General features: G+C 44.6%; 1 protein-coding gene and 1 long non-coding RNA gene across 5 annotated transcripts in view; one reads left to right on the top strand and one right to left on the bottom strand.

The window, feature by feature from the left end:
* The first annotated feature begins 483 nt into the window (after positions 1–483).
* The window catches only part of ca14 (carbonic anhydrase XIV), a 69,870-nt gene continuing 44,824 nt past the window's right edge, over positions 484–25,529 (top strand). Inside the window, exons 1-4 of one of the 4 annotated variants that reach the window (XM_084435550.1) lie at positions 484–944; positions 1,182–1,202; positions 3,018–3,197; positions 5,346–5,491. In XM_084435550.1, coding sequence (XP_084291676.1) covers positions 878–944; positions 1,182–1,202; positions 3,018–3,197; positions 5,346–5,491 — 414 coding nt within the window. In that variant the 5' untranslated portion in view covers positions 484–877. The remainder of the gene's footprint in view (positions 945–1,181; positions 1,203–3,017; positions 3,198–5,345; positions 5,492–25,529) is intronic. The other 3 variants (XM_084435553.1, XM_084435551.1, XM_084435552.1) reach the window with 3 other exon arrangements.
* Positions 16,816–17,255, bottom strand: LOC311306924. The gene is made up of 3 exons (XR_014630233.1): positions 17,222–17,255; positions 16,915–16,956; positions 16,816–16,839 (listed from the first exon to the last, which is right to left on the bottom strand). It is a non-coding gene; the product is annotated as an uncharacterized lncRNA (long non-coding RNA).

Below are 25,529 nucleotides of genomic sequence, written 5' to 3'. Positions count from 1 at the left end.
TTAGCCGGGGCAGAACAAGACTTTGCAATGTGTAATAGTTCGGAGGCAGTTTATATAGAGGGGAGAGGATGCACCTGTCCAGGTGATTAGACCTAGGTACGGGGCTGATGGGAAATGAAGTTCAATACTCTGGTGACGGTGTCCTTCGGTAATCGGAGAGAGCCACATCTATGACATGTAGCATATCTTTATATTTACTGTCAATTTTTCAACAGCACCGTGAAATTGACCATTTGATAGTTATGCATGCCAAAAAAGTTTGTAAAACATTGATTGCAGTTTACAGTAAATAAACTAAATGGATTCTGAACTTTCTATTCTCTAGCTCTGGTCTCTCTCTCTCTCTCTTTCTCTCTCTCTCTCTCTCTCTCTCTCTCTCTCTCTCTCTCTGACTGTCTCTATTCATTCTCTCTTTATTATCACCTCAGTACCCCTTCAATCAGCCTTTGCCTCAGTCCTACCCCCCTCTCAGCTAGTTGTGTCATACACATTTTCAGTGTCCAGCAGCAAGTGATTTTCTCGTTCATTTGTCCTTTTCTCCTTCTGGTTCTCTCTCTCTCTCTCTCTCTCTCTCTCTCTCTCTCTCTCTCTCTCTCTCTCTCTCTCTTCATGGTGTAATTCTTAATCTTCTTCTGTGGCATGCAATGGCCTCTCTCTTCCACAATTCAGCTTGCTGGACCATCTTTTTCAGCTACAAAAAAGTACCAAGAATTATTTTTTCTTTGTGAATGTTTTTCGATACATAATTTTTTTCAAGCCATACTGCTATTGACCTTTTAATACCTGGATTTCCACCATTTCTACATTTTTACTGGTGTGTCTATACCAGCTTCTCATTGTGTGAGTGTGTGAGGCCTGTGGAGAGGAGGGTGAAAGCATGGACCTTGTCTGGATAACAGTGTCTCTTTCTCTCTTTTTGAAGTGTGTCGAGTGCTCAGGAAGAGGTAAGACTTAGATTAGTAATATATTATTAATACAATAGCATTTTGTAACAATGATCATTGCATCTAAACACAGATGAAAAGAGAAGAAGTTATAGGAATTATAGTTTTGATGCTTCAGTAACGTTTAATTGTGGAACAATTAAAACAGACTAACTGTTTGAGTAAAAAAAATTAAAAGTGCTAAAATACACTGCAAATCTGTTGCAACCTTAATATATTCTTCCTCTTTTTTTTTAGCAAAAGAATGGACATATGCAGGTAATACAGTTCTTTATTTTTTTCCCTCTTGTTCTCCATAATTTTGTGACAGATTTTATTTCACTTGCATTGTGTTATGTAGTTGCGAATAGGATATCATAGATAACTTATATGCATAATGGAAAATACTTATGATTTACTTTGGTTCAGAGCTTCTGTGAAAAAGCCTTGAATTTGGCTATTTGGTTGTTTATATTTCCATATTTGAATCAAGCTTACCTTTTCCCTCAATTATCTATTTCTTTTTCTTTTCAAACTCTGTTACTTCCATTTAATCTCTTCCATAGTAGCATTACATACTCACATGGACAGAGTGCAGAGTTTAGGAGAGAGAGAGAGAGAGAGAGAGAGAGAGAGAGAGAGAGAGAGAGAGAGAGAGAGAGAGAGAGAGAGAGAGAGAGAGAGAGAGAGAGAAAGAGAGAGAGAGAGATGTCCACCGGTGCAAGAGGCTGCATTTAAGTAGCTTAATTTGATACAAAAGAATGGCATGATGAAGAATAGGAGGCTGCTCTGCTTGAACAGCAATGCCATTTTGGAACAGCATTGTAATCTTGTGACATTCTTGTCGTAATAAGGCTTTTGGAAAAGCTTATTTAGCCATATTTAGCATTGCATGCGCTAAACTGGTACGTAATCTGTACTAATGAGTGTCCAGAACTAAATACACAACAGCTAAAAGAATAACAATATGCTGAAATGCAAAATAATGTCCAGGTGAATCTCATGCAACCGAAAAATTAAGCCTATTTTAAAACTGCTTAGATGGTGATGACAACTATATGTCAATTAAGCCTATTTAATATGCAAATTCTCATTATTGTACAGTAATATAATAATTAAGTATTTATAAGGCATGCTTGTATTTTGCTTATTTAATATTTGCAGATATAATGAAGAATATTTGCGTTTTTATTTACAGTAAATTACTGAGAGAAATTAGGGGTTGTCAAAATGTCCTTCACTGACATATGACAAATAATGTAAGAATGACATGATGTATATTGTTCTTTTCTTTGAACAAAAAAAAATATATATATATTTTTTCTTATATGCAAGATTTCTGTTGGAATGATTTCTACTGTTATACCTACTACACACACATTCCAGGACACTTTTTCAGGGCTGGACAATGTGTGTGCCATTGTTGTGATCCAACTCATTATTTCTGAATAAAACAGTTACTTGGTTGAGTGATGCTTTGTTCCCTGTCCATGTTTGGGACAGCATACAAGAAGTAAACTGACAGAGGCATGGAATATGTGGCTTGCAGTTGTCATAGAGATCTCCTTGGCAACCACAGATCAATGAGAGCAACCCAACCTCCCCCTCCCCACATTTTGGAGTGGAACAGGGGTTTGGGGGATATTCGTGGTCAACAGTGAGACTGAGTGGGCCTCTAATCCCTGTGTACACAGAACTGACTTGGCACCAAGCTGAAAGACCCAGACTCATATGCAAAGTTTTCTTTTGTTATCCAATAAAACAACTTTTTTCTGCCTTTATTTTAAATGTTTTTGTTGCTCAGTCCCCCCTTTTTCTTTCAATAGCTAATTTCACTACAGAATGTTTCAGCACTTATAACGTGTGTAGTCTATGGATTTGTAACCATGTATTTCCTCATTAACTTTGCATGACTTAACACTTAGCTAGTACTTCATGAACTTTCAGAACATAATGTAAACACACACATTCTCCCTAATGCTTTATTTTTAACTTACTAGCATTTATATCATTTATAATTCCACACACATTTTCAATGACTGATTCCCATACCAACAATCTCCTCGCTGTGGCACCCTTTTCTGGTTGTGTTAGGTGCTGTGGGACAGCCAGAATGGGCTGAGTTTTTTCCTGACTGTGGTGGTTCCAGCCAGTCACCCATAAATGTGGACACATCGCAAACACTACATGACCCAACGCTAATCCCTGTGCAGCCCCTGGGATACAACCAGCCTGGTAACAAACCATTCACCCTCTCCAATAATGGCCATTCAGGTAAATTTATCTTTTTCACCCATTCAAAATGGTCACACACTTAAGCTACTCCTAGAGATTTAAAACAAAAACTCTGACATCCACATCAGAGTGGATTATGTTCACCCGTTTGGTGATCATTTTGTCAAGTCAAGTCAATTCAAGTCAATTCTACTACTATAATTCTTTTCATGACTGGGATCTTTTATCGCTAGGACCACTCCATCATTCAGTTTCAAAAGATCTGCAAATCCAGCGTCGAACTGGGCGTAGTTTATAAAACATTCCTTGCTGCCCTGGAAAAACAAACTTCTTTGGTGACATTGTTGATTTCGTGGTCTTAAAACAAAATGACAAATCTTTCTCGAGCAAGTCCTGCGCTGCCGACGACTTCCGTAATGCCGCGTTCACACTGCACGATTTTAGGCCCGATTTTCACTTGATTTTACGAAATTGCCGACAAATGGCCGAAATCGGTGGCAAATCGGTGCTCGTTCACGTGAGTGACAATCACTCAGTGTGAATTATCAAAGACGTGATCTGAGAGCATTGCCGATGAGTCGCAGACGCCCGTGAGATATTTGAAATGCTAAATGGCATGCTTGAACCTTCGATTCAAAATCCTGCTGTGTGAAATGTGTCCTAACTGAAAATTACATCGGCGATGACCTACGGCCAGTGAGAAAGCAAGATACAGGGCGGGAAGTTCGAGGAGGAGTTATAGACAAGAATATCAGTATTTTAATAGATATATTTACAATTATACCAAACAGAAACAAAGCACAAACAGTTACAGTTGGGAGAACAAGTATTTGATACACTGCCAATTTTGCAGGTTTTCCCACTTACAAAGCATGTAGAGGTCTGTAATTTTTATCATAGGTACACTTCAACTGTGAGAGACGGAATCTAAAACAACAATCCAGACAATCACATTGGCGTCTGACGCACGCGTGATCTTGCGTTATTTCCTTATCACTTCTTGCGTGTGTTTGTTTATGAAACGGACCATTTGCCAGAAGTTGTGGGCGATTCTTCCTATTGTAAAGTCATGCAATGTCAAACCACCTGTCGCCGATTTATCGTGCAGTGTGCACTCAGAAACTAAATATCTCTAGACAAAGATCAATACACTGACCGTTGCATTGCTCAAAAATGTTTCTCAATTGAATGCTTCCCCAGATAGTCATGCAGTGTGAAAAGAACAGTGATCTGACGAGCTTGAAAATCGTGCAGTGTGAACTTGGCATAACCCGAAATAAGCACTTTAATGGACGTGCTCTTGCTCTCACTCTGGTTGATGTGTGCACGCGCTCTTCCGGGAGAAGTGCCCATACAAGGAATTCCACCCTTTATGACGTCATACAGGGCCATATTAAAAAATAAAACAATAAAAAAAAAACTTCCCGAAACTTAAAAAGGACACCTGAAGGAGGATATTTTGGCACAGAAGTACTCCGTCATACATCCAAATCGTTTTTTGAAACTTTGGCCATGTTTAGGATGACAATCCTAAACTCTTTAACTCTTTCACAGTGTAAATAAGTCACAATGCATGAAATAGCATTAGACATCCCCTTTAAGATTTAGCATTTACTTTAGATAAAGTGATACTGTTTGAAAAAAGTACTTGGATGCTAAATTCCCTGTTAAAAATTCATAAATGCCTTTGCATATTGCAATGAAATTCATACATTTTTAAGAGTGGCTACTACTTTTAAGTGTCACTGTAACAACATTTTAGCATAAAACTGTGTGACAGTGAAATACTGGTTCCCACTTTATATTAAGTGTCTACTATGTACTAACATTTAATCATTTGATACAATGAACTTATTGTGTACATACATTTTTATGTTGTACTTATATTTAAAAAAAAATCCTGCATGTAGTTAGATCTGTAGCCTAATTAATTTCTGTATTTACATCTACCCACCCTTAAACCCAAACATATCACCAATCATGTGCCTGACCTGAACAGTATCCTACCTTAATAGCAGCAAGTATTTTGCAATACAACATGAACACAGTAAGTACATTGTACTCAACAATTATTTTTAATGTAAGTACATAGTAGATAAAGACAGCTAATATAAAGTGTGGCCAAATGCAGTTTGTTAAACATGACCCTCTTCTTTACCTCGAACTTCCTCTTGTTTTCTCACACAGTGCAGATGACATTGCCACATTGGATGGGCTTGGCTGGGTTGCCATGGTATTATAGTGCTGTACAGCTGCACCTGCACTGGGGTAATGGAGTGGGCGTAGCTACAGGAAGTGAACACACCATTAATGGACAGAGCACTTCCGCAGAGGTGTGTGCATGTGTATCAGTGTAAATATTTTTTAAATACAGCTTAAAAATATCTCTAGACAGAGATCAATACACTGACCAAAAATGCTCAAAAATGTTTCTCATTGGTAGATTACTTATGTCTTTATTTATACTGTATGCTCAGAATAGCATACTACTAGGGGGGTCAGTTTTTGCCAAAACGTGCAGTACATAACAGACCAAACTGTATGGAGTGCAGTTTAACACAATGCAATGCAATGCAATCAAGTTTACTGTCCATTTCCAGTGTGAACCTGAAATAATATCAGCTGTGATTTTTAACATCCTTTTCATTATGTGATCATTTACATTTACATTTATTCATTTAGTGACTTACAAATGAGGTAAAGAGGAGTACGGCAAACGATTCATCGTAAAGTGGCAAATAAACACAAGAAGTGCTCATAATACAAAGTTTCAGACATTGCTTAGAGTAGAATAAACTAGAATAGGGAGGGATTAAAGGAAAGGAAAAGCATAGAATTGTTTTTTTTATAATGAGGTAAAGTACTCATGGAAGAGACGAGTTTTCAGCTGTCTTTTGTATATTGTCAGGGATTCTGCATTCTGGATGAAGGTGGGGAGATCATTCCACCAGCAAGGAACAGTGAACGAAAATGTTCTGGAGAGTGATTTTGTGCCTCTCTGTGATGGTACTACAAGCCGTCGCTCATTTACCGATTGCAGGCTTCTGGTAGGGATGTAGACTCGTAAGAGCGAGTGGAAGTAGGAGGGTGCTGAGCCTGTGATAGATCTGTAAGCAAGCATCAATGCCTTGAACTTGATGCGAGCAGCAAGTGCAGAGAGATAAAGAGAGGTGTGATGTAGGCCCTTTTGGGCTAGTTGAAGACAAGATGTGCTGCAGCGTTCTGAACCATTTGTAGAGGTTTGATTGCATATAATGGAAGTCCAACCAGAATAGCATTGCAGTAATCAATCCTAGAAATGACCAGTGCTTGGACGAGAAGTTGTGTTGCATGCTCAGATAGTTTGAGATAGCCTGATCTTCCTGATGGTTTGTAGTGCAAACCTGCATGACCGAGCTATCTTTGCAATGTGGTGTTTGAAGGTCAGCTGGTCCTCAAAGATTACTCCAAGATTTCTGATCGACCTTGATGGGGTAATTGATGATGAACCTAGCTGGATAGTGAAGTCGTGCTATAGAGACGGATTGGCAGGGGGGCAGAGAAGCTCAGTCTTTGCCAGGTTGAGCTGCAGGTGATGTTCTTTCATCCATGCCAAGATGTCCGCCAGACAGCTTGAGATTTGTGCTGCTACTGTGGAATCATCTGGTTGAAATGAAAGGTAGAGCTGTGTGTCATCAGCATAGCAATGGTAGGAGAAACCATGTGCCTGTATGATGGGTCCCAGTGATGTAGTATATATGGAGAGGAGGAAGGGTCCAAGAACTGAACCCTGAGGAACCCCCGTGATCAATTGATGTACTTTGGATACCTCCCCTCTCCAGGCAACCCTGAAATATCTACCTGTGAGATAGGATTCAAACCAGTGTTTCCATGATGCCCAGTGATGAGAGGGTGGACAGAAGGATCTGATGATTCACATTGTCAAATGTATCAGATAGATCCAGGAGAATGAGACCTGATAATTTGGAATCAGCTTTCACAATCCTCAAGGCTTCAGTGACCAGTTGTAATACAGTCTCGGTTGAATGCCCGGTCTTAAAACCAGATTGGTAAACGTCCAGCTGGTTATTATGTGAAAAGAAAGATGATGCCTTGTTATATACAACTCGTTCAAGTGTTTTCTCTATGAATGGTAGAAGAGAGACAGGTCTGTAACTATCTACAAGTGATGTGTTTAATGTGTGCTGATGGGTTTTTTGTCAGTGAAGAAATGAGCAAAATCATTAGCAGTTAAAGAGGTGTTGGAGGGGGACAGAAGAGAGAGTTGAATGTTTTGAAAAGTTTTCATGTGTTTGAAGTGCTGTTGATCTTTTTGTCTAAATATGAAGATTTTGCAGCATGTACTTCAACAGAGAAGGATAAGAGCAGAGATCGATACATACTCAGGTCAGAGTTTGTTTTTTATTTGCGCCATTTTCTCTCTTTCTCAGTTTGGTCCGGTGTTCACGAAGAATATCAGATAACCATGGGTTAGAGGGAGTGGCACGCAGTGTTGGGAAGTAGCTAACTACAAGTAGCAACGCTACTAACTTAACAAAATTTTTCAGTAGCTTGACAGTAGCTCAGTTGCTTTTAAAACAGTGTAGCTTTTCCACCAAAATTTTGGACGAGCCTGCAAAGCATTGAAGCAGTGCAGCCCCTTACGAAAAAAAAGTATACTTCAAGTTCATTTTATGAAGTATACTTGAGTAATGTTCAAGTATATTTTTAAGTATACTTTATGTAGTAAGTATACGAATGTTCAATATGTACTAGTAGTAAACTTGTAAGTGTACTATTTCAATACCGCTTGGGACTAAATTGGCCCACTTGAAGTATATAAAAGTATATGTTTAAGTGTACTATAAGTGTAACAGTAGTAAACTTTAAGTGCACAACTAGTTCATAATTATGTTTCTCATTTGTACTGCAAGTGAACTTATGGGTATACTAGTAGTTTACTATTTTAATACTTGTAGCAACTTTGAAGTATACTCTCAGTAAACTACTAGTTTAGTAGTTTTATACTACAATTTTTCTTTAAGAGAACTTAACATCATACTTATAGTTTACCATTTATATATTATTTTTGCTCTTTTAGTGTACTCTCAGTAAACTACTAGTTTAGTAGTTTTATACCGCAAGTATATTAGAAAGTTTTCTTTTAGTGTACTCTCAGTAAACTACTAGTTTAGTAGTTTTATACTACAAGTTTTCTTTAAAGGTAGGGTAGGTAATCCTGTTCAGAAACACTTTTTTTTATACTGGGTGAAATGGTCCTTCCATCCTGAGAGTAGTCAATACATTATGTGTTCAGAAAAAGGAATGAAAAAAATCAGACCTCTGTAGCAGCTGCAGGACAGTAAAAACTCTGACCAATCACTGCCATTCGGTGCGAATGTAAAGAACCAATCAGATGCCTTCATGTCTCGTGCCCGAGCCCCACTGCGCGCGCTGCCCTGCGTGCACTCATCACATGTCACCGTTCCCGGAAATATTCAGCTCAAAGCACCTGCATGCAGTCAGCGAAGGCAAACAAGGCAAAAACTACTTCCTCGGACCCTGCCCGCACTCTTGAACGACCTCCTCTGCTTCGCCCTCAACCCCGGACCTGTCCTCGAACTGACGATGCGGTACTTGTCTCCGGACTCGGAGTGTACGTTAGTCTTCATTAGAGTCAACAATGTTTTCATCATGGAAACTCTTACATGCAAAACACCGTATATGTTATGAATCTTACACGAAATTCACCTTCATCACAGTGTAACTGATGGTAATGGAAAAACGTGTATCAATGCAACCTGTTTTTAGTTTTGCCTTATAAATATAGCTCGTTACCGAATGAAACTTTACCATTATCGATATGCTAGCTTGATAGTGAGTACTAAAAGAAATCTTATTTGTTTATATTCATAGTGATAAAGTTAGGTATTTTATTACATGTGATTCTGACATGATGTCACTGTATGTACTGCGCTCCTTCCTCTCCACTCGTCTCAGGTAATAAATGCGTCTTCCAGCTGAGCCTGAGCGTTTGGCGTCGCGCGTTCATGTGTTTTGGGGGCGTCGCTTTGGAAGGAGCTCAGAAGGGAGGGGGTGGGAGTGAATGGAAATAATGAGCTGTGTTTATTGCAGATTAAAAGGTCTACAGTCACTCGATTTTTATATTTTCTTTTTCAGAGTACTTACATTTTAATTATGTATTGGTATATAAAGACAGTTTAAACAAATTTGGAATGTTTTTTTTTTTGAAAAATCCTACCTACCCTGCCTTTAAGTGAACTTAACATTATACTTATAGTTTACTATTTATATAAAAATTTTGCACTTGCAGTAGGCCTATACTACTATGTTCAAATGTTATTTTTTATACTTGAAAAATACCTTTACCTTTAACTCTACTTTAATTTTAAAAACCTTTTATTAGCTTCATGCATCCTTTTTTATTAACACTTGAATGTCGGTAAGTTTCATAAAGAAAGGCAACATTTTAAACAAAATAGTTGAGAAAACGTACTCGGTTACCTAACGTAACCTCGGTTCTCTCTAGAAGAGGGAAGCTATGTATAAGCATGGAGAATACGGCCAGCAGCGCGGGCCAGCACAGTACATAAGCACATCATAGGGAGAATATAGAGCGGCTTCGCCGGTCTATGTATAGAGAGTATAACCCCTAGCGCAGCTGAGTGGAGAATAGGCGGCCAGCAACGCGGGCCAGCACCAGTGCACAAGCGCGTGATGGGGGAAATACAGAGCGGCTCTGCCGGTCTGTATATAGAGAATCTCATCCCTTAGTGCAGCTCACCAGAAAAGCTAGTAGTACACGAAAATAGTTTGCACATGAACGACTGGGCAGAACATACATATCGCTTAAACTGATAACAGTTTAGCCTGCAAGGCGGGAACTTCCAGATTATAAAATCTCACGAATGTAGAGGGGGAGGCCCAGCCTGCCGCCATACAAATGTCGTGAATAGAAATTCCGCTGGACCAAGCCCACAATGAGGCCATGCCTCTAGTGGAATGGGCTCTGATGCCCAAAGGGCACTGCAGGTGTTTGGACGCATAAGCTGCATCCACTATCCATCTGGACAGGCTCTGTTTCGAGGCGGCGAGACCCTTGGTGCGCCCACCAAACGAAACAAAGAGCTGCTCAGAACGCCTAAAGGCGGCGGAGCGTGTGACGTAAACTCTCAGCGCCCTGACGGGGCATAAGAGGTTATCACTGTCCTCGCTATCGGATGCTGGCAGAGCCGACAGGGAGATGATCTGCGCCCTAAAGGGAGTGCCAATCGCATTGGGGACGTAACCGTGTCTCGGTTTGAGGATGACCTTGGAGTCATTTGGTCCGAACTCGAGACATGCGGGGCTAACAGACAGAGCGTGTAGATCTCCCACGCGTTTTACTGACGACAGAGCTGTCAGAAAAACGGTTTTGAGCGAGAGGTATTTCAGATCCACAGAATCTAACGGTTCGAAGGGAAACGCTTTCAGGGCCTCTAGGACCAGAGAAAGATCCCAAATAGGAACCGAGGGGGGTCGCGGGGGGTTCATCCACCTGGCTCCTCTAAGGAAGCGGATGATAAGCTCGTTCCTTCCTATTGCACGGCTGCGCGTCGTCTCCACGAACGCTGCAATAGCCGCAACGTACACTTTGAGCGTGGAGGGGGACCTGCCCTTGTCCAACAGCTCTTGAAGGAAGGAGAGCACCCGTGAAACCCCACATGTGTGTGGATCCAGGCTCTTAGTAGCGCACCATTTAGAGAACACTGACCATTTAGATGTGTAGAGCCTTCTCGTGGAAGGAGCTCTAGACTGCGTGATCGTGTTTACGACCCCTTCTGGCAAATCAGCGGGTATCCGTTGATTATCCACGCATGCAGAGACCAGCGCTCTGGATGGGGATGCCAGATTGATCCACCGGCTTGAGAGAGGAGATCTTTCCTCACCGGGATCGGCCATGGGGCTGAGTGCGACAGCCTCACTAGCTCTGGGTGCCAGATTTGGATCTCCCATCACGGGGCTATGAGGAGCACTGAGTGGCGCGTTTCCCTGATCCTCTTGATCACCTGTGGTAACAGCGAGATCGGAGGGAAAGCATACAGCGGGCGGATGGGCCAGGTTTGGGCCAGCGCGTCCTCACTCTTTGAGAAAAACGTCAGGCAGTGAGCGTTGTCTTTCGACGCAAAAAGGTCGACTTCCGCCCTGCCGAACAGGCGCCACAGTAGCTGGACTGTCTGGGGGTGCAGGGAACATTCTCCCGGGGGAATGTTGTCTCTGGACAGTCTGTCTGGGCCGACATTCAGGTGGCCCGGCACGTGCGCGGCTCTCAGCGAGCGCAACGAGTGATGAGCCCACACAAGAAGGCGTTCTGTCAGTTTGCAGAGATTCCTGGATCTGACACCGCCCTGTCGGTTCACGTAGGACACCACGGACATGTTGTCTGAGTGGACTAGCACGTGGTGGTCCCGTATATATGGGAGGAAGCACTTGAGCGCGTTCTAAACCGCTATCATCTCCAAACAGTTTATGTGGAGGCATTTCTCCTGGTCTGACCACAGGCCAAAGACCGGTTTGCCCTCGAAAAGAGCGCCCCAACCTAAGTTGGATGCGTCTGTCGAGATAACTTTTCGGTGCGAGACGGCTCCTATTGTCACTCCCCGCTGGTACCAGTCGGCCGCTAACCAGGGTCTCAGTGCTGAAACGCAGCTCTGAGTCACTCTGATTCGAATGCCGCCGGACGCCCAGGCTCGGTGAGGCACTCGAGCGTTCAACCAGCGTTGTAGCGGGCGCATACGCAGTAGACCCAGCTGAAGCACTGCTGCAGCTGAAGCCATACAACCCAGCATCCTCTGAAATGTTTTTAGAGGTGCGCGCTGCCCAACTGGAAAGACGCGGCCAGGCGTCGGACACGGCGCGCGCGCTGTGTCGACAGCCGGGCCGTCATTGCCACAGAGTCCAGTTCCAAACCCAGAAAAGTGGTTGACTGGCTGGGCAGTAATGAGCTCTTGGTCCAGCTGACCGTGAGACTCAGGCTTTCCAGGTGGCTGAGAAGCACTGTTCTGTGAGAGATAAGTTCTTCCTCTGACTGTGCTAGAATCAGCCAATCGTCCAAATAGTTCAAAATCCACATGCCCTGACCTCTCAGGGGAGCGAGAGCTGTGTCCATGCACTTCGTGAATGTGCGGGGTGCTAAAGACAGGCCGAACGGCAGGACGGTGTACTGATATACCCGACCGTCGAAGGCGAATCTCAAGAATGGCCTGTGACGGAGTATTATCTGGATCTGAAAGTAAGCGTCTTTCAGATCGAGGGAAATAAACCAGTCTCTCGGGCGAATCTGCGCGAGGATCTGTCTGGTTGTGAGCATTTTGAACGGTCTTTTCATAAGAGCTTTGTTCAAATATCTCAGATCCAAAATCGGTCTGAGAGCTCCGTCCTTCTTGGGCACGAGGAAGTAACGGCTGTAAAAGCCTGACTCACTCAGAGAAGGGGGTACCGGTTCTATAGCCCCTTTGCACAGAAGTTTCGCTATTTCTGCACGAAGTAGGTGTGCTACTTCCCCATTCACTCTCGTCTCGGTTTGCGCTCGAAAGCGCGGGGGGCGAGCGAACTGCAATGAATAGCCTTCTCTTACTGTGCTCAGCACCCATTCTGACGCACCTGGAATAGCTTCCCACGCTGTCGCATGTACGGCAAGGGGCAGAATGGCCTCCGGGCTCTGATTGCCGCGTTCCGCGGGCTCGAGAACCTGATTCGGAGGCGCGGGCGCAGCACGCGCGCTCTCGGTGCTTGAATACGGCGGCTCGCATGCAGCAATGGCTGGCCGTTTTACACACAATGTCCCGGTGGCATTGGACGGGGAACATATTGTGCGAGGAACGGCGCGCGAGAGCTTCGCCGGGGGCGAAGTGTTTGTCAGTATGTGTGAGCACTCGAGGGCGGGCACAGGACTTACATTTGAGATGTGAGAAGGGAGAGATCCGTCGCGCTGCGCAGATCCGTAATAGACGCAGGATCCGAGCCTTTCTCGTCCAAAACACGGAGGAGATCGGCTTGGAGGATCTGCAGTACTGCCATGGAGTGCAGGGCTGATGCAGCCTGTCCGGCGGCGGAGAAAGCGCGGCCTACGAGAGCTGATGTAGTCCTGCAGGCTTTAGACGGGAGGGCAGCCTTTGAACGCCATCCAGAGGGCGGGCAAAGGTGCGCTGCAACCGCCTCTTCCACGGGGGGAAAGGCATTATACCCCTTCTCGGCTCTTTCGGCGGTGACCACTCGAGGCCAAGCTGGTCAACGGCCTTAGTGAGGAGGCGCAGAAGTTCCTCATCCTCGCCGGCTCGAGAACGGCCGGACTCCTGGAGGCGGTGGACCATTCCTCGCTGTCAGAGGCAAGGATGGAACAGCTGTCAGTGTCGGCGTCCTCATCCAGCTCATCCGCCTCATCCCCTAAAGCGGCGGCGGCGCGGGCGTCACGCAGGGCTCACTGGTAGGCTGCTGCAGTTGCCGCAGGACAGCCAATAAGCACGCTTATACAGCCTGCTATGGTCTGCTGGCTGCCGCACTGCGTTGACAATAAATACAAAATTAAGGATAATTTGTCACGCAGGGCTCACTGGTAGGCTGCTGCAGTTGCCGCAGGACAGCCAATAAGCACGCTTATACAGCCTGCTATGGTCTGCTGGCTGCCGCACTGCGTTGACAATAAATACAAAATTAAGGATAATTTTTTGCCTTCAGATCTCGAGAAAAGACAACTTTACCCGTAGCGTAAGCAACTTACGCAATACGAGAGAACCTCTCGTTAGAGAATCACATTTTTGTCAAAGACTATGCCTTGATCAGATTCAGAACGATGATCAAACACAGATGGAGTAAATCGAGTCCGACACCCCCACAGCTTCAGTCGTTTTCTCTTAATGGGTTACGCTTCATTTGGAAACATTAAGCAGTTTGGATTTACACGCTGTTTAATGTTTGATCACATTATTTTACATTTGAGTGAGCAATCTTCTATCACTTGTTTCAGCTTCTTCTCCTGTGTTTTGATCCGGAGATTCTGTACTGGAAGATGTGTCATAGCGCCCCCTACCGTATACCAGTGAAAACATGGATAGCTGGAAAATTCAGTCAATGGTGGGGAAAAGTTGAATTAAAGTAAATTCCTATGTACACCAGTGGACTAGCCTACACAAAAATTCAGATACGCAGAATTAGAAACATATCTGTTTTATATCAATATTTTAATCAATATTTTCAAACAAAGTTTCATAAGACTGTATATGAAAAACGATGTAAAACAAGTATATTTAATAGGCTACTCGATCAAAAGAGTTAACACAACTGCAAGTCAAGTATACTTTGAATAATTAAACTTTTAAGTATATCTCGATCAAAAGATTGAGTACAAGTATAGGCCAAATATACTTGGACTTTTCTCTCAGAATAAGTCAAGTACACTTAAGTGTAATTAAGTATATTTTTCAGAAGTATATAAAATGTAAAATCTTTTTAGTTGAAAAGAAGTATACTAATAGAACACTTGAATAAACTTATTTTCCATGCTTATTTTCCCAGGTGAAAAAAAAGTTCACTAAAATACATTTTATTTAAGTGCACTTAGTACACTTCCATAATGTACTTCCATAATGTACTTAAAGTGCTCTATTTTCGCGCACTTATTTTGTACTTAATATACTAAAAGCTTATCTTTAGTACTTCTTAAGATAACCTTAAAATCATCTTAGTGTACTCAACTGTGCTATTTTGAGACACACTGAAGATGATCTAAAGTGTATTTTTAATATACTATTTCAGCTTTTAAAGAAATGTATTTTGTTACCACTTTTAATAAAACTGAAACCATCTTTAATGCATTTTAAATACAATAATAAATTATTTAAAATATAATAATATATAATAAATATATACAAATTATACTTATAATGTATTAATAGGTTAAAAAAAGTGCACTAAAATACATTTTATTAAAGTACACTTCCATAATGTACTTAAAGTGCTCCATTTTCGCACACTAATTTTGTACTTAATATACTAAAAGTTTTTCTTTAGTACTTCTTAAGATAAACTTAACATTTTAGTGTACTCAACTGTGCTATTTTTAGACACACTGAAGATGAACTAAAATATGCTTTTAACATACTATTTCAGCTTTATTTATTTTTTATTTTTTTACCCCTTAGTACAATCCTTCAAGTGAATTGGAGTGATTGGTCTTTGAGTTTGCCTCATTGTTGCATTTCCTTCGAATCAGTGCTCACACCTCAGACATGTTGGAAATTGTTTGATCACAGTGTCTGTGCAAGGGGAAAAAGATGAGTTTATTTTTATATTAAAGCAAAATTATCCTCTGTTAAAAAAGTAACTGTTCCCTTTCAAAAGGCTGCTTCGATGATGCTATTGGGGAACAATGTTCTCTAGGCGACTCTTTAATACTTCTGAGTCGCACTAGTAGTGTCATAGGCTGTCGCCAGTCAAATTCTATTGCCGTGATTGTACAGCTTTTCAAACACTGGTTCACATGGAGGGTGTTCCCCATAGCGTCATCCATGCAGTGTCTCATTCCCTGTTCTCAGGGAACAGAGGTCGTAACCTAGACGTTTTTTTATTACAACACAGTATGATGTTTTGACATTTCCCTCTGTTGTACATAACAGGTGAAAAAGACGTACTGTTAAATGTATTATAAATGCATTAAAGTACATTTGTTTTGTACTAAAAAAACATACTTAAGTACATATTTAATACATTTAATAGTAAGTCTTTTTCACCTGGTGAAAATGGAATTCTTTAACATGGCATGTAATGCTTAGTTCGTATATTTTAACTAGGGCTGGGCGATTGCAATCGTGAGATTGTTATGCGCATCTCGTCAGTAAAGCCGGTTCCTTGATTAGTAGTAAATCGCCATCACCTGCTTTCAGATGGAGCGGCATTTACTACAAAGAGCCGTAGTTAACTGACAAGCTGAGCCATATCGCATTAATAATCGCTGGCGATACGTCCGCGATTTTAATGCGATATATGGCTCAGCTTGTCAGTTCAATATAAAACATTCGTTAACAATTAATGTTAACAAACATTAAACATTCAATATAAAATGTTCATGTAATTCAGAAAAGGAGTTTGTAAAATATCTCTTGAACAACTATGAAGTCTACATGGTATGTCACTGTATCACAGCAAAAAAAGGGCAATTTAACTGTTAACTGAAAAAGTATACCCAGCCAACAAGAATAATAATTATAATGTACAACAAATGCTAATCTTTATTTGTAGCATTAATGTTTTAGTCAGCCCCCTTTGACTTTGAGAGCAAAAAAAAATAAGTGATGTACAGAAACACATACACTCTTCACCTCTGTTAAAAAAGATTTAAGGAAATAAGAAGTAGTGGAAAATATGGTAAGCCAGGACAAGTGACTTGCAGCTGTCCCAAAAAAACAAAACAATTAAATAAACAGATTTTTACATGAATGAACACAAATTAGCCTAGGAAACTAGGAAAAAAATGTTGGTTATTTTTTTTTTTATGAAAAAAACTAAACAGTGAGCTATTTATTTATGCAAACAGCAACTAAAACTTACCAGTAACTTCTGACAGCAGTATCTTCATCTCTTTGAGTCTGATTCGACTTCGACTTGAAAAGCTTGGCTCTGATTGGTCAAACTGAATGTAGTTGAACTGAAAAAGATGTGCTGTTACACCGAGTCAAAAATACGACTGGCAAAGTAAACGTAAATGTAATACAAATCTTACCTAGAAACATAATGAGGTTCCAAATGTCACACGTCATGCAAACTTGAAGATGGGGAAAAAATTAATACAACACTAAACAGTTACGTTTTCTATTAAAGTTAGATAAAAAATAAAATAAAAAATCTAAATGCTGTCATGATCACTCAAGCTTAAGTAGTTGCAAAACATTTAAGAATTCTGTTAATCTTCGAAAGAAAAACTGAGATATTGTAGTCTAATGAAACATGAGAGATTTAACTTATATCCCTCTGATGAACGATTCACCAAAACTGTTCACGTTTGAAAAAATTAATTGCAAAAACATTACCTAATCCATATGAATCGCGTGGTTTCCTCCAAATCCTCTAAAGAAACATGATCGCTCCAGTTTAAATTTAGATTTCTAATCTAAACTAGAAAAGTGCATTTCCGGGGGAACTGCAAAGTGTGCTTGCTCGGGTGCGGTTCACTAACGTTAGCAGGTAGTGGATAAAGGCCTCATTATACTTCTGCGTCGGACCTACGCCAGAGCCTATACGCCGTAGGCAACGTGTTGGTTTTAATTTATACTTCTGTGTCGTTGTCCGCGTTGACGCGCACCTAGGGAGCATGTGAAACCCCGAGGGAGGGGTTCTGGCAGACCAATCACAGCGCTTGTGTCCGAGTAGAATTGACGCGTTGTTACATTTTTGGAGAGGTGTACGTCAGGGTACGCCGTAGCTACGGCGGCAGTTCGACGCAGAAGTATAAATAGGCCTTAAGGGTGCGTTGAAGTTTGCTTGATGTGAGAATATCAACAATAGTACTTTTTTCAAGATTGTGCATATAAAGTTAGGCAAGGCCAAACAGCGTTATCCATGTTGTTGCGATTGCATCGCTAGAGTAAGCTAATAGTGAAACTGATAGCGTTCTTCATTTAATTACAATATGAGGACTGACGGTAGGCTATAAAAATCAGCGTTTCTGTGTAGGTGTTGACAGTCTTCATTTACTGTATCCAATAAGCCAATACAAAACTCACCCAGCTGTTCTGTGGTTGAGTGTTCCCTTTGATTAGGAACAAATTTACTATCTCAAATTAAGGTCAACCGTAATTAGCGATGCTTTGATTGCTGCTGTAAAGATGGTTGTCATCACCTACACAGAAACGCTGATTTTTATTGCCTACCGTCAGTTCTCATATTGTAATTAAATGAAGAACGCTATCAGTTTCACTATTAGCTTACTCTAGCAATGCAATCGCAACAACATGGATAACCCTGTTTGGCCTTGCCTAACTTATGTGACATATGCGCCATATGCTAGAGTTACACATCCCGCTGCCATTTCAGGGCTTGAATTTACAGGGCTTGAATTACATTTACATGAATAAGAGCGGGATCATATAATGTAACGCTACCCAAGGGATGACAAAAATTAACGAATGCTGTGTTTGCGTTAAATATTTTAACGCGTTAAACTGGACAAAAATAATCTCATGCGTTAACGCGTTAAAAAACGCAAAGTGAGCTTCAACAGCGGATGTCGAGCTGATGAGGGAACGTTACACATAGTTAATTGCTTTCTGCCTTTTACCGTCGACCTGTGGCTGTCAGACTGCATATGAGATTTTACGCCATTGATTCCCATTGTAGCTACCCAATTTAAATACCTTTTTACAAACGCTGCAAAATCCTTCTTTATTTTGACCACCAACCATGTTCTAAATTGTTTGTCTTCCATGCCCTTTCCCAGTTTTCTGGTCTAGTTTTATTCCTGTTGTTCCTGCTGTCCAAAATTACTCGCGCCACCTCCGCAACTTTGCTCCGGCCGGAGGCAATCACCAAACTGTTTCCGCGTGTTTTTAATCACACTAATTACATATTTTGCGATGACAGCAAATAAAAATGATTAATCATGAAGCCTATTCAAATAAATTGATAATATAACATTTTCTTCAAAACCATAAAAAAAATGGAATGCCTGTAGGATTACAATTTATGCTTTTTAATGCCATTTAAGGCCTTAATTATCGCAAAATCCATTTAATGACTTTTAATGCTTTTTAATGCCCCGCGGAAACCCTGGCTGATCATAGCTGTACAGGGCGCCTTATTATTTTTCATCTCCATAAATATATCTAGTAGTAAAGCCAAGGCCGTAACCACGGTTTGAAAATTAGTGAGGTCCGGGGTGAGGTGCAGGGCCCTGATTAAGAAGGCCCTGGCCACAATGTCTATAGGCCCCCCCTAAGGCAGGCCAAATGTATAGTTTGTCCAAGTACATTTTAGGACATTAAAAGGAACTTTGTTGTACTATGCTGGAGTAAAGTTAATAAATTATCGTTCTTTCCCATAGGATTTTTAAAACTATGTTGGGTAAACCTCTGTCCCTCTAGGGGGGTTCGGGGACATGCTCCCCCGCAAGAAAATTTTGTACATTTTAAAGTTAAATGCATCAGTCTGGTGCACTTTGAGAGCTCAAAATTAAGAGCTTCAACGGGCTTCAACCATAGACTGTAAAAAATGGCTTCAACCCATGAACTGTGCACAAAGAAAAAGCATTGACTTGTACCTGGACATTAAAGAGGGCTCAAACTTATTTTTTAGTTATGATATAGAGTCTCAGTCTACATTAAATTATCACTGGTGTTTTAGGATGCCAAACAATTAGTATAATAATATAATAATGATTTATATAATTATTCCTATGACATAAAATAGCCTATAAACGTACTGTATTAAATGAAAATGAATATTTCAAAAGTATATTTTACATTACACTATAGGAAAATTACAATAATTTTGTCCTAATGTCTTCTTCACTTGCAAGAAATAAACCCTTTGATCGCGTGAGCAAAGTGCGCACTTTTCTTTAAATCACGCAGCACAAACATGCCTATATAGGATACTTAAAGTCTTGTGCTGTTTTATAAAGCACAAAACCATATCACGGTTTCGATTTTAGTTCGTTGGCAAAATATAACGCTAGAGACCTTTATGTTAGGCTATACATTTTACATCTCATGTGTATTGGGAAAAGGGAGAAGAGCGAGTTCGGCAAAAGGCGGATTCGAACTCGAGTCGAACACGTCAAAAACTACTTTGTTTTAAGCACCTCACGCACGCTCTCAAGCCCCGTTCACTGTTCTACCTTCTCGCAGCAACATGAATTGCAAACACACATGTGACGTGGTTTAAACGGCTAATTAATCATTCAGAGAGCTTGAAATTTTATTTTTGAATACAAAAAAATTAAATTGAAAATGAGCTCGTGGCGAGAGCACGGCGGGTTACGCAATACTCGTTCCCTCTCTAGAGAGAACAGAGGTTACGTTAGTAACCGAGTACGTTCTCTTACGAGAGGTTCTCTCGTATTGCGTAAGCTAGCTTACGCTGCGGGAACACCTTTGTCAACGCCGTGCGCGCGCCCAGCATCCTGAATGAATTCCCATGGGGAGCCCAGGGGACGCGAAGCGGAGCTGGGCGGCCAAGATACCACAGTACATAAGCACATAATATGGGGCAGGGAGCGGCACAGCCGGTCCAACTAACACTTCCATATAGTGTAGCTCAACCAGTAGAGCTAAATCAGCAGCGTAGCCCGCGCACAGACAGTGGGCTGGCTTACGCGAGACTTAGACTGATAGCACTTTGGCCTGCAAAGCGGGAACTTCCAGGTTGTAAAACCTAACAAATGTGGAGGGGGAGGCCCAGCCTGCCGCTGCACAAATGTCATGAATGGGAATCCCACTGGACCATGCCCACGATGAGGCCATGCCTCTGGTGGAGTGTGCCCGAATGCCCAAGGGGCACTGCAGGTTTTTAAATGCGTAAGCAGCTGCGATAGCATCGACTATCCATCTGGACAGGGTGTGTTTCGAGGCGGCGAGACCCTTGGTGCGCCCACCAAACGAAACAAAAAGCTGCTCTGAACGCCTGAAGGCGGCGGAGCGCGAAATATAGCTTCTCAGCGCCCTAACTGGGCAGAGGAGGTGACTATCTGCCTCGCAGCCAGTATTCGGCAGGGCTGAAAGGGAAATGACCTGCGCTCTGAAGGGAGTGCCCAAAATTTTTGGGACGTACCCATGCCTCGGTCTGAGAATAACTTTAGAGTCATTGGGTCCGACGCAGCGTTAGTGGATAGTGAAGTGAAGGTCTCCCACACGTTTTACTGAAGACAGTGCTATCAGAAAAACGGTTTTGAGCGTGAGGTATTTCATATCCACAGTTTCTAAGGGTTCAAAGGGATGTGCTTTCAGTGCGTCTAAGACCAGTGAAAGATCCCACATAGGAACCGAAGGGGGTCGCGGGGGGTTCATCCTCCTCGCTCCTCTAAGGAAGCGGATGACAAACTCGTTCCTTCCTAATGCGCGGCCCGGCTCTGAAACAGAGAGCGCTGAAATGGCCGCGACATAAACTTTGAGCGTGGAGGGGGACCTGCCCGCGTCCAGTAGCTCTTGAAGGAAGCACAATACTTGCGAGACCCCACATGTCTGTGGATTGAGCCCTTTGGTAGTGCACCATTTGTTAAACACAGACCATTTAGACGTGTAGAGCCGCCTCGTGGAGGGGGCTCTAGATTGTATGATCGTGTTCATCACCCCTTCTGGTAGATCAGCATGTAATTGTTGAGGCTCCACGCATGCAGAGACCAGTGCTCTGGGTGGGGATGCCAAATCGAGCCGCGGGCTTGAGAGAGAAGGTCTCTCCGCACCGGAATCGGCCAAGGGGCTGAGTCTGCCAATTGTATGAGTTCCGGGAACCAAGCTTGGTTCTCCCAGAACGGGGCTATGAGGAGCACTGTGTGGCGCGCTTTCCTGACTCTCTCGATGACCTGAGGCAGCAGAGAGACTGGTGGAAACGCATATAGCGGGCCGCTGGGCCAAGACTGGGCCAGCGCGTCCTCGCTCTTCGAAAAGAACGCTGGGCAGTGTGCGTTGTCTTTTGACGCAAAGAGGTCGACTTTCGCTCTGCCAAAGCGGCGCCACAGCGACTGGACTGTTTGGGGGTGTAGAGACCACTCCCCAGGGGGAACGTTGTCCCTGGACAGTCTGTCGGGACCCTCGTTCAGATGGCCAGGCACATGCGATGCTCTCAGAGAGCGCAGAGAGTGCTGAGCCCATACGAGGAGGCGTTCCGTCAGGGCGCAGAGTTGCTTTGATCTGACACCGCCCTGGCGGTTCACATAGGCCACTACTGAAGTGTTGTCCGTGCGGACTAGAACATGGTGACCATGGAGGAAAGGGAGGAAGTGCATGAGCGCTTTCTCGACCGCGAGCATCTCTAGACAGTTTATGTGTAGGAGATTCTCCTGGTCTGACCAGTGGCCAAAGACCGGTCTGCCTTCGAAGAGCGCTCCCCAACCTAGGTTGGACGCGTCTGTTGAGACAACTTTCCGGTGTGAAACCACTCCCATATTCACTCCCGTGTGATACCATTCGGCTGCTAGCCAGGGCTGCAGGGCTGAGACACAGACCTGAGTCACTCTGATTAGCGAGCCGCCGGTCGCCCAGGCTCGATGGGATACGCGCGTTCTCAGCCAGCGTTGAAGCGGGCGCATGCGCAGTAAACCCAGCTGAAGCACTGCTGCAGCTGAGGCCATATGCCCCAGAATGCGCTGAAATGCCTTCAGGGGAACCCGGTTGCCTTCTTTGAAGGATGCAGCGAGGCGCTGGATGCGGCGCGCGCGCTGCTCCGACAATCTGGCCGTCATCGCCACCGAGTCCAGATCTATTCCGAGAAAGGAAATCGACTGCCGGGGCGAGAGCGAGCTCTTGGTCCAGTTGACCGCCAGGCCTAGACCCTCCAGGTGGTCGAGTAGCGCTGTTCTGTGAGACACAAGTTCTGTCTCTGACTGCGCTAGAACGAGCCAATCGTCCAAGTAGTTCAGAATTCGCATTCCCTGACTCCTCAGGGGAGCGAGAGCCGTGTCCATGCATTTCGTAAATGTACGGGGTGCTAAAGACAGGCCGAACGGCAGGACTGTGTATTGATAAGCTCGACCGTCGAAGGCGAATCTCAAAAATGGCCTGTGACGGGGAGTTATCTGGATCTGGAAATAAGCGTCTTTCAGATCGAGAGAGATAAACCAGTCTCCTGGGCGAATTTGCGCGAGGATCTGTCTGGTTGTAATCATCCTGAACGGCCGTCTCATGAGAGCCTTGTTCAGATGTCTCAGATCTAAAATAGGTCTTAATGCTCCGTCCTTCTTGGGAACGAGGAAGTAACGGCTGTAAAAGCCTGACTCGCTCAGGGAAGGATGCACCTGTTCTATGGCCCCTTTTCGCAGCAGCTTTGATATCTCTGCTTGAAGCAGATGTGCTGTTTCCAAACTCACTTTCGTTTCCGTCTGCGCTAGAAAGCGCGGAGGGCGACGAGCAAATTGGAGCGAATAACCGTGTCTTATGGTGTTGAGCACCCATTCTGACGCGCCCTGAATAGCCTCCCATGCTTTTGCATGTATGGCTAGGGGTCGAATGGTCTCTGGGTTCAGATCGCCGCGTTGCGCGGGATGGGGAACCTGTATCAGAGAAGACGGGGCGGTGCGCGCGCCGCCGATGCTCGGACACGAGGGCAGAAGAACAGGGCTGGCCGACTGTGCAGAATTTAGTAGCTCGATCTCGGACGATGGAGCGTGAACTGCTGTCAAACAACCCAGGCGCGAGAGCGGCGTGGGGATTATGGTGTCTGAAAGTGGGCGCGCGTGCTCGTGAGCTGGCGCGGGATTTGCACTTATGACACGGCCAGTGTTTGGGGGCTTTATGAGGTTTGCAACCTGTCTGGCAGAGCGAGCAGTGGGCAGGTGTGAGCACAGGGCTGTGGGCACATTTCCTACACTTGATACTCGAGCGGAAAGTTTCCGCTTTAAGAGATAGCGCTCTGGACGCGTTGCCATGGGAACCTGGTCTGTGTGAGGCAGTGAGCACACGGGAGTGGGCACTTTTTCTACACTTAATACCCCTGCGGCTTGAGCCGTGGCAATTTGAGGTAACTGAGTGACAGAGCGAGCAGCGAGTAGTTGTGAGCACAGAAGTGTGGGCACATTTACTACATTTAGTACTCGAGCGGTGTGAGGCCGCTTTATGAGAGAGCGCTCTGGGCGCGTTACCATGGGGATTGTACTTGTGTGAGGCAGTGAGCACATGGGTGTGGGCACATTTTCTACACTTAAAGCACTTATACTCTTTTTGAGATTTATCTGGGTCGCCGTGAAAACGGCGTTTGTGTGCAGGCGAGCGAGTGTTAATACTGGCTCGTTGGCTGCGGTGTGTGCTGCTGCAGTAGCCTGAACATAGGGGACTGACAGAGCTGTGCGTTTTGATGGCGGTCCGGCCGTAGCGGGACTCAACCATCTTTTCCTCCTTGCGGATGCTAGGAGGACTTCGCGGGCTCGGGCTTCAACGCGATCTTGGGCCGCGGGCCCCGTGGGGGCGGCGGTCTGTGACGGCTGGTCGAGCGCGACCTGGGGCGATTGCCCTGGCGTCGCTGCGAAGCGCTGGGGGGCCTGGAAGAGCGCTGGTTAGAGCTGCGCACAGGAGGCTGCGTTTGAGGGCGGCCTGTGGCTGAGCTCGAACGGCGGGGCAGGAAGAGGTCCATCGCCCGCAACGCCTTCTGCACTTCAGAGAACCGATCCACAATTCCGCTGACCGCAGGGCCAAAGAGGCCGGTGGGCGAGAGTGGTGCGTTCAGAAACACAGCGCGCTCTGACTCACTCATGTCCGCGAGCGTCAACCAAAGATGTCTGTCGATGACGGTGAGCGCGGCCATGGATCTGCCGATGGCTTGAGCAGCGGTCTTGGTAGCGCGCAGCGCGAGATCCGTAGCGCTGCGCAGATCGGTAAAGGCAGACTGATCCGAGCCCTTCTCGTCCAGTTCACGGAGGAGGTCGGCTTGAAGGATCTGAAGGATAGCCATTGAGTGCAGGGCGGAAGCAGCCTGGCCGGAGGCGGCGAAAGCGCGGCCGGCGAGAGCTGAGGTGGTCCTGCAGGCTTTAGACGGCAGGGCAGACTTTGAGCGCCATCTAGCAGACGGCGGGCAAAGGTGCGTTGCCACAGCATCCTCAACGGCGGGGATGCCGTTATAGCCGTTCTCGGCGGCTCCGTCCACCTGGGAGAGAGCCGAGGAGACTGGCGGGCGGAGTCTGGTGGAGAACGGAGCGTTCCAGGACTTAGAGAGCTCGGCGTGGAGCTCAGGCAGGAAGGGTGCTGACCTAGAGGCAGGCGCAGGGCGGCGGCTAGGCAGAAAAAACCCGTCAAGGCGATTGGGCTCCGGCTCCTTAGGTGGGGACCAATCCAGTCCCATTCTCTCGACCGCTAAAGTGAGGAGGCGGAGAAGCTCTGCGTCAACACTAGCGCGGGTTCGAGAAGACTCCAGAGTCGAGGGGGCGGAGAGGTGAGAGCCCGACCACTCCTCGCTGTCGGACGCGAGCAGAGAGCAGCTGTCAGCGGCATCATCTGCATCGTCCCCCAGGGCGACGGCAGTGCGGGCAGTGGCCGGCCGCTGCGCGTCGGTGAAGGGTGGGGGGGAAGGAGAGAGCGAGGCTCGCGGGAGAGGTTCCGGCGAGCGCTCAGCTGTAGCGTCCAGTTCCGGCGGCCTTTGAGAGCGACGTTTCTTCTTTCGTGGCCCGGAAGAAGCGGCCGGAGAAGGTGGAGTTCC

Source organism: Rutilus rutilus (genome assembly GCF_951802725.1).
Source record: "Rutilus rutilus genome assembly, chromosome: 17".
In the NCBI taxonomy this organism is placed as follows: Eukaryota; Metazoa; Chordata; class Actinopteri; order Cypriniformes; family Leuciscidae; genus Rutilus; species Rutilus rutilus.
This window is presented reverse-complemented; position numbering and strand designations above follow the sequence as displayed.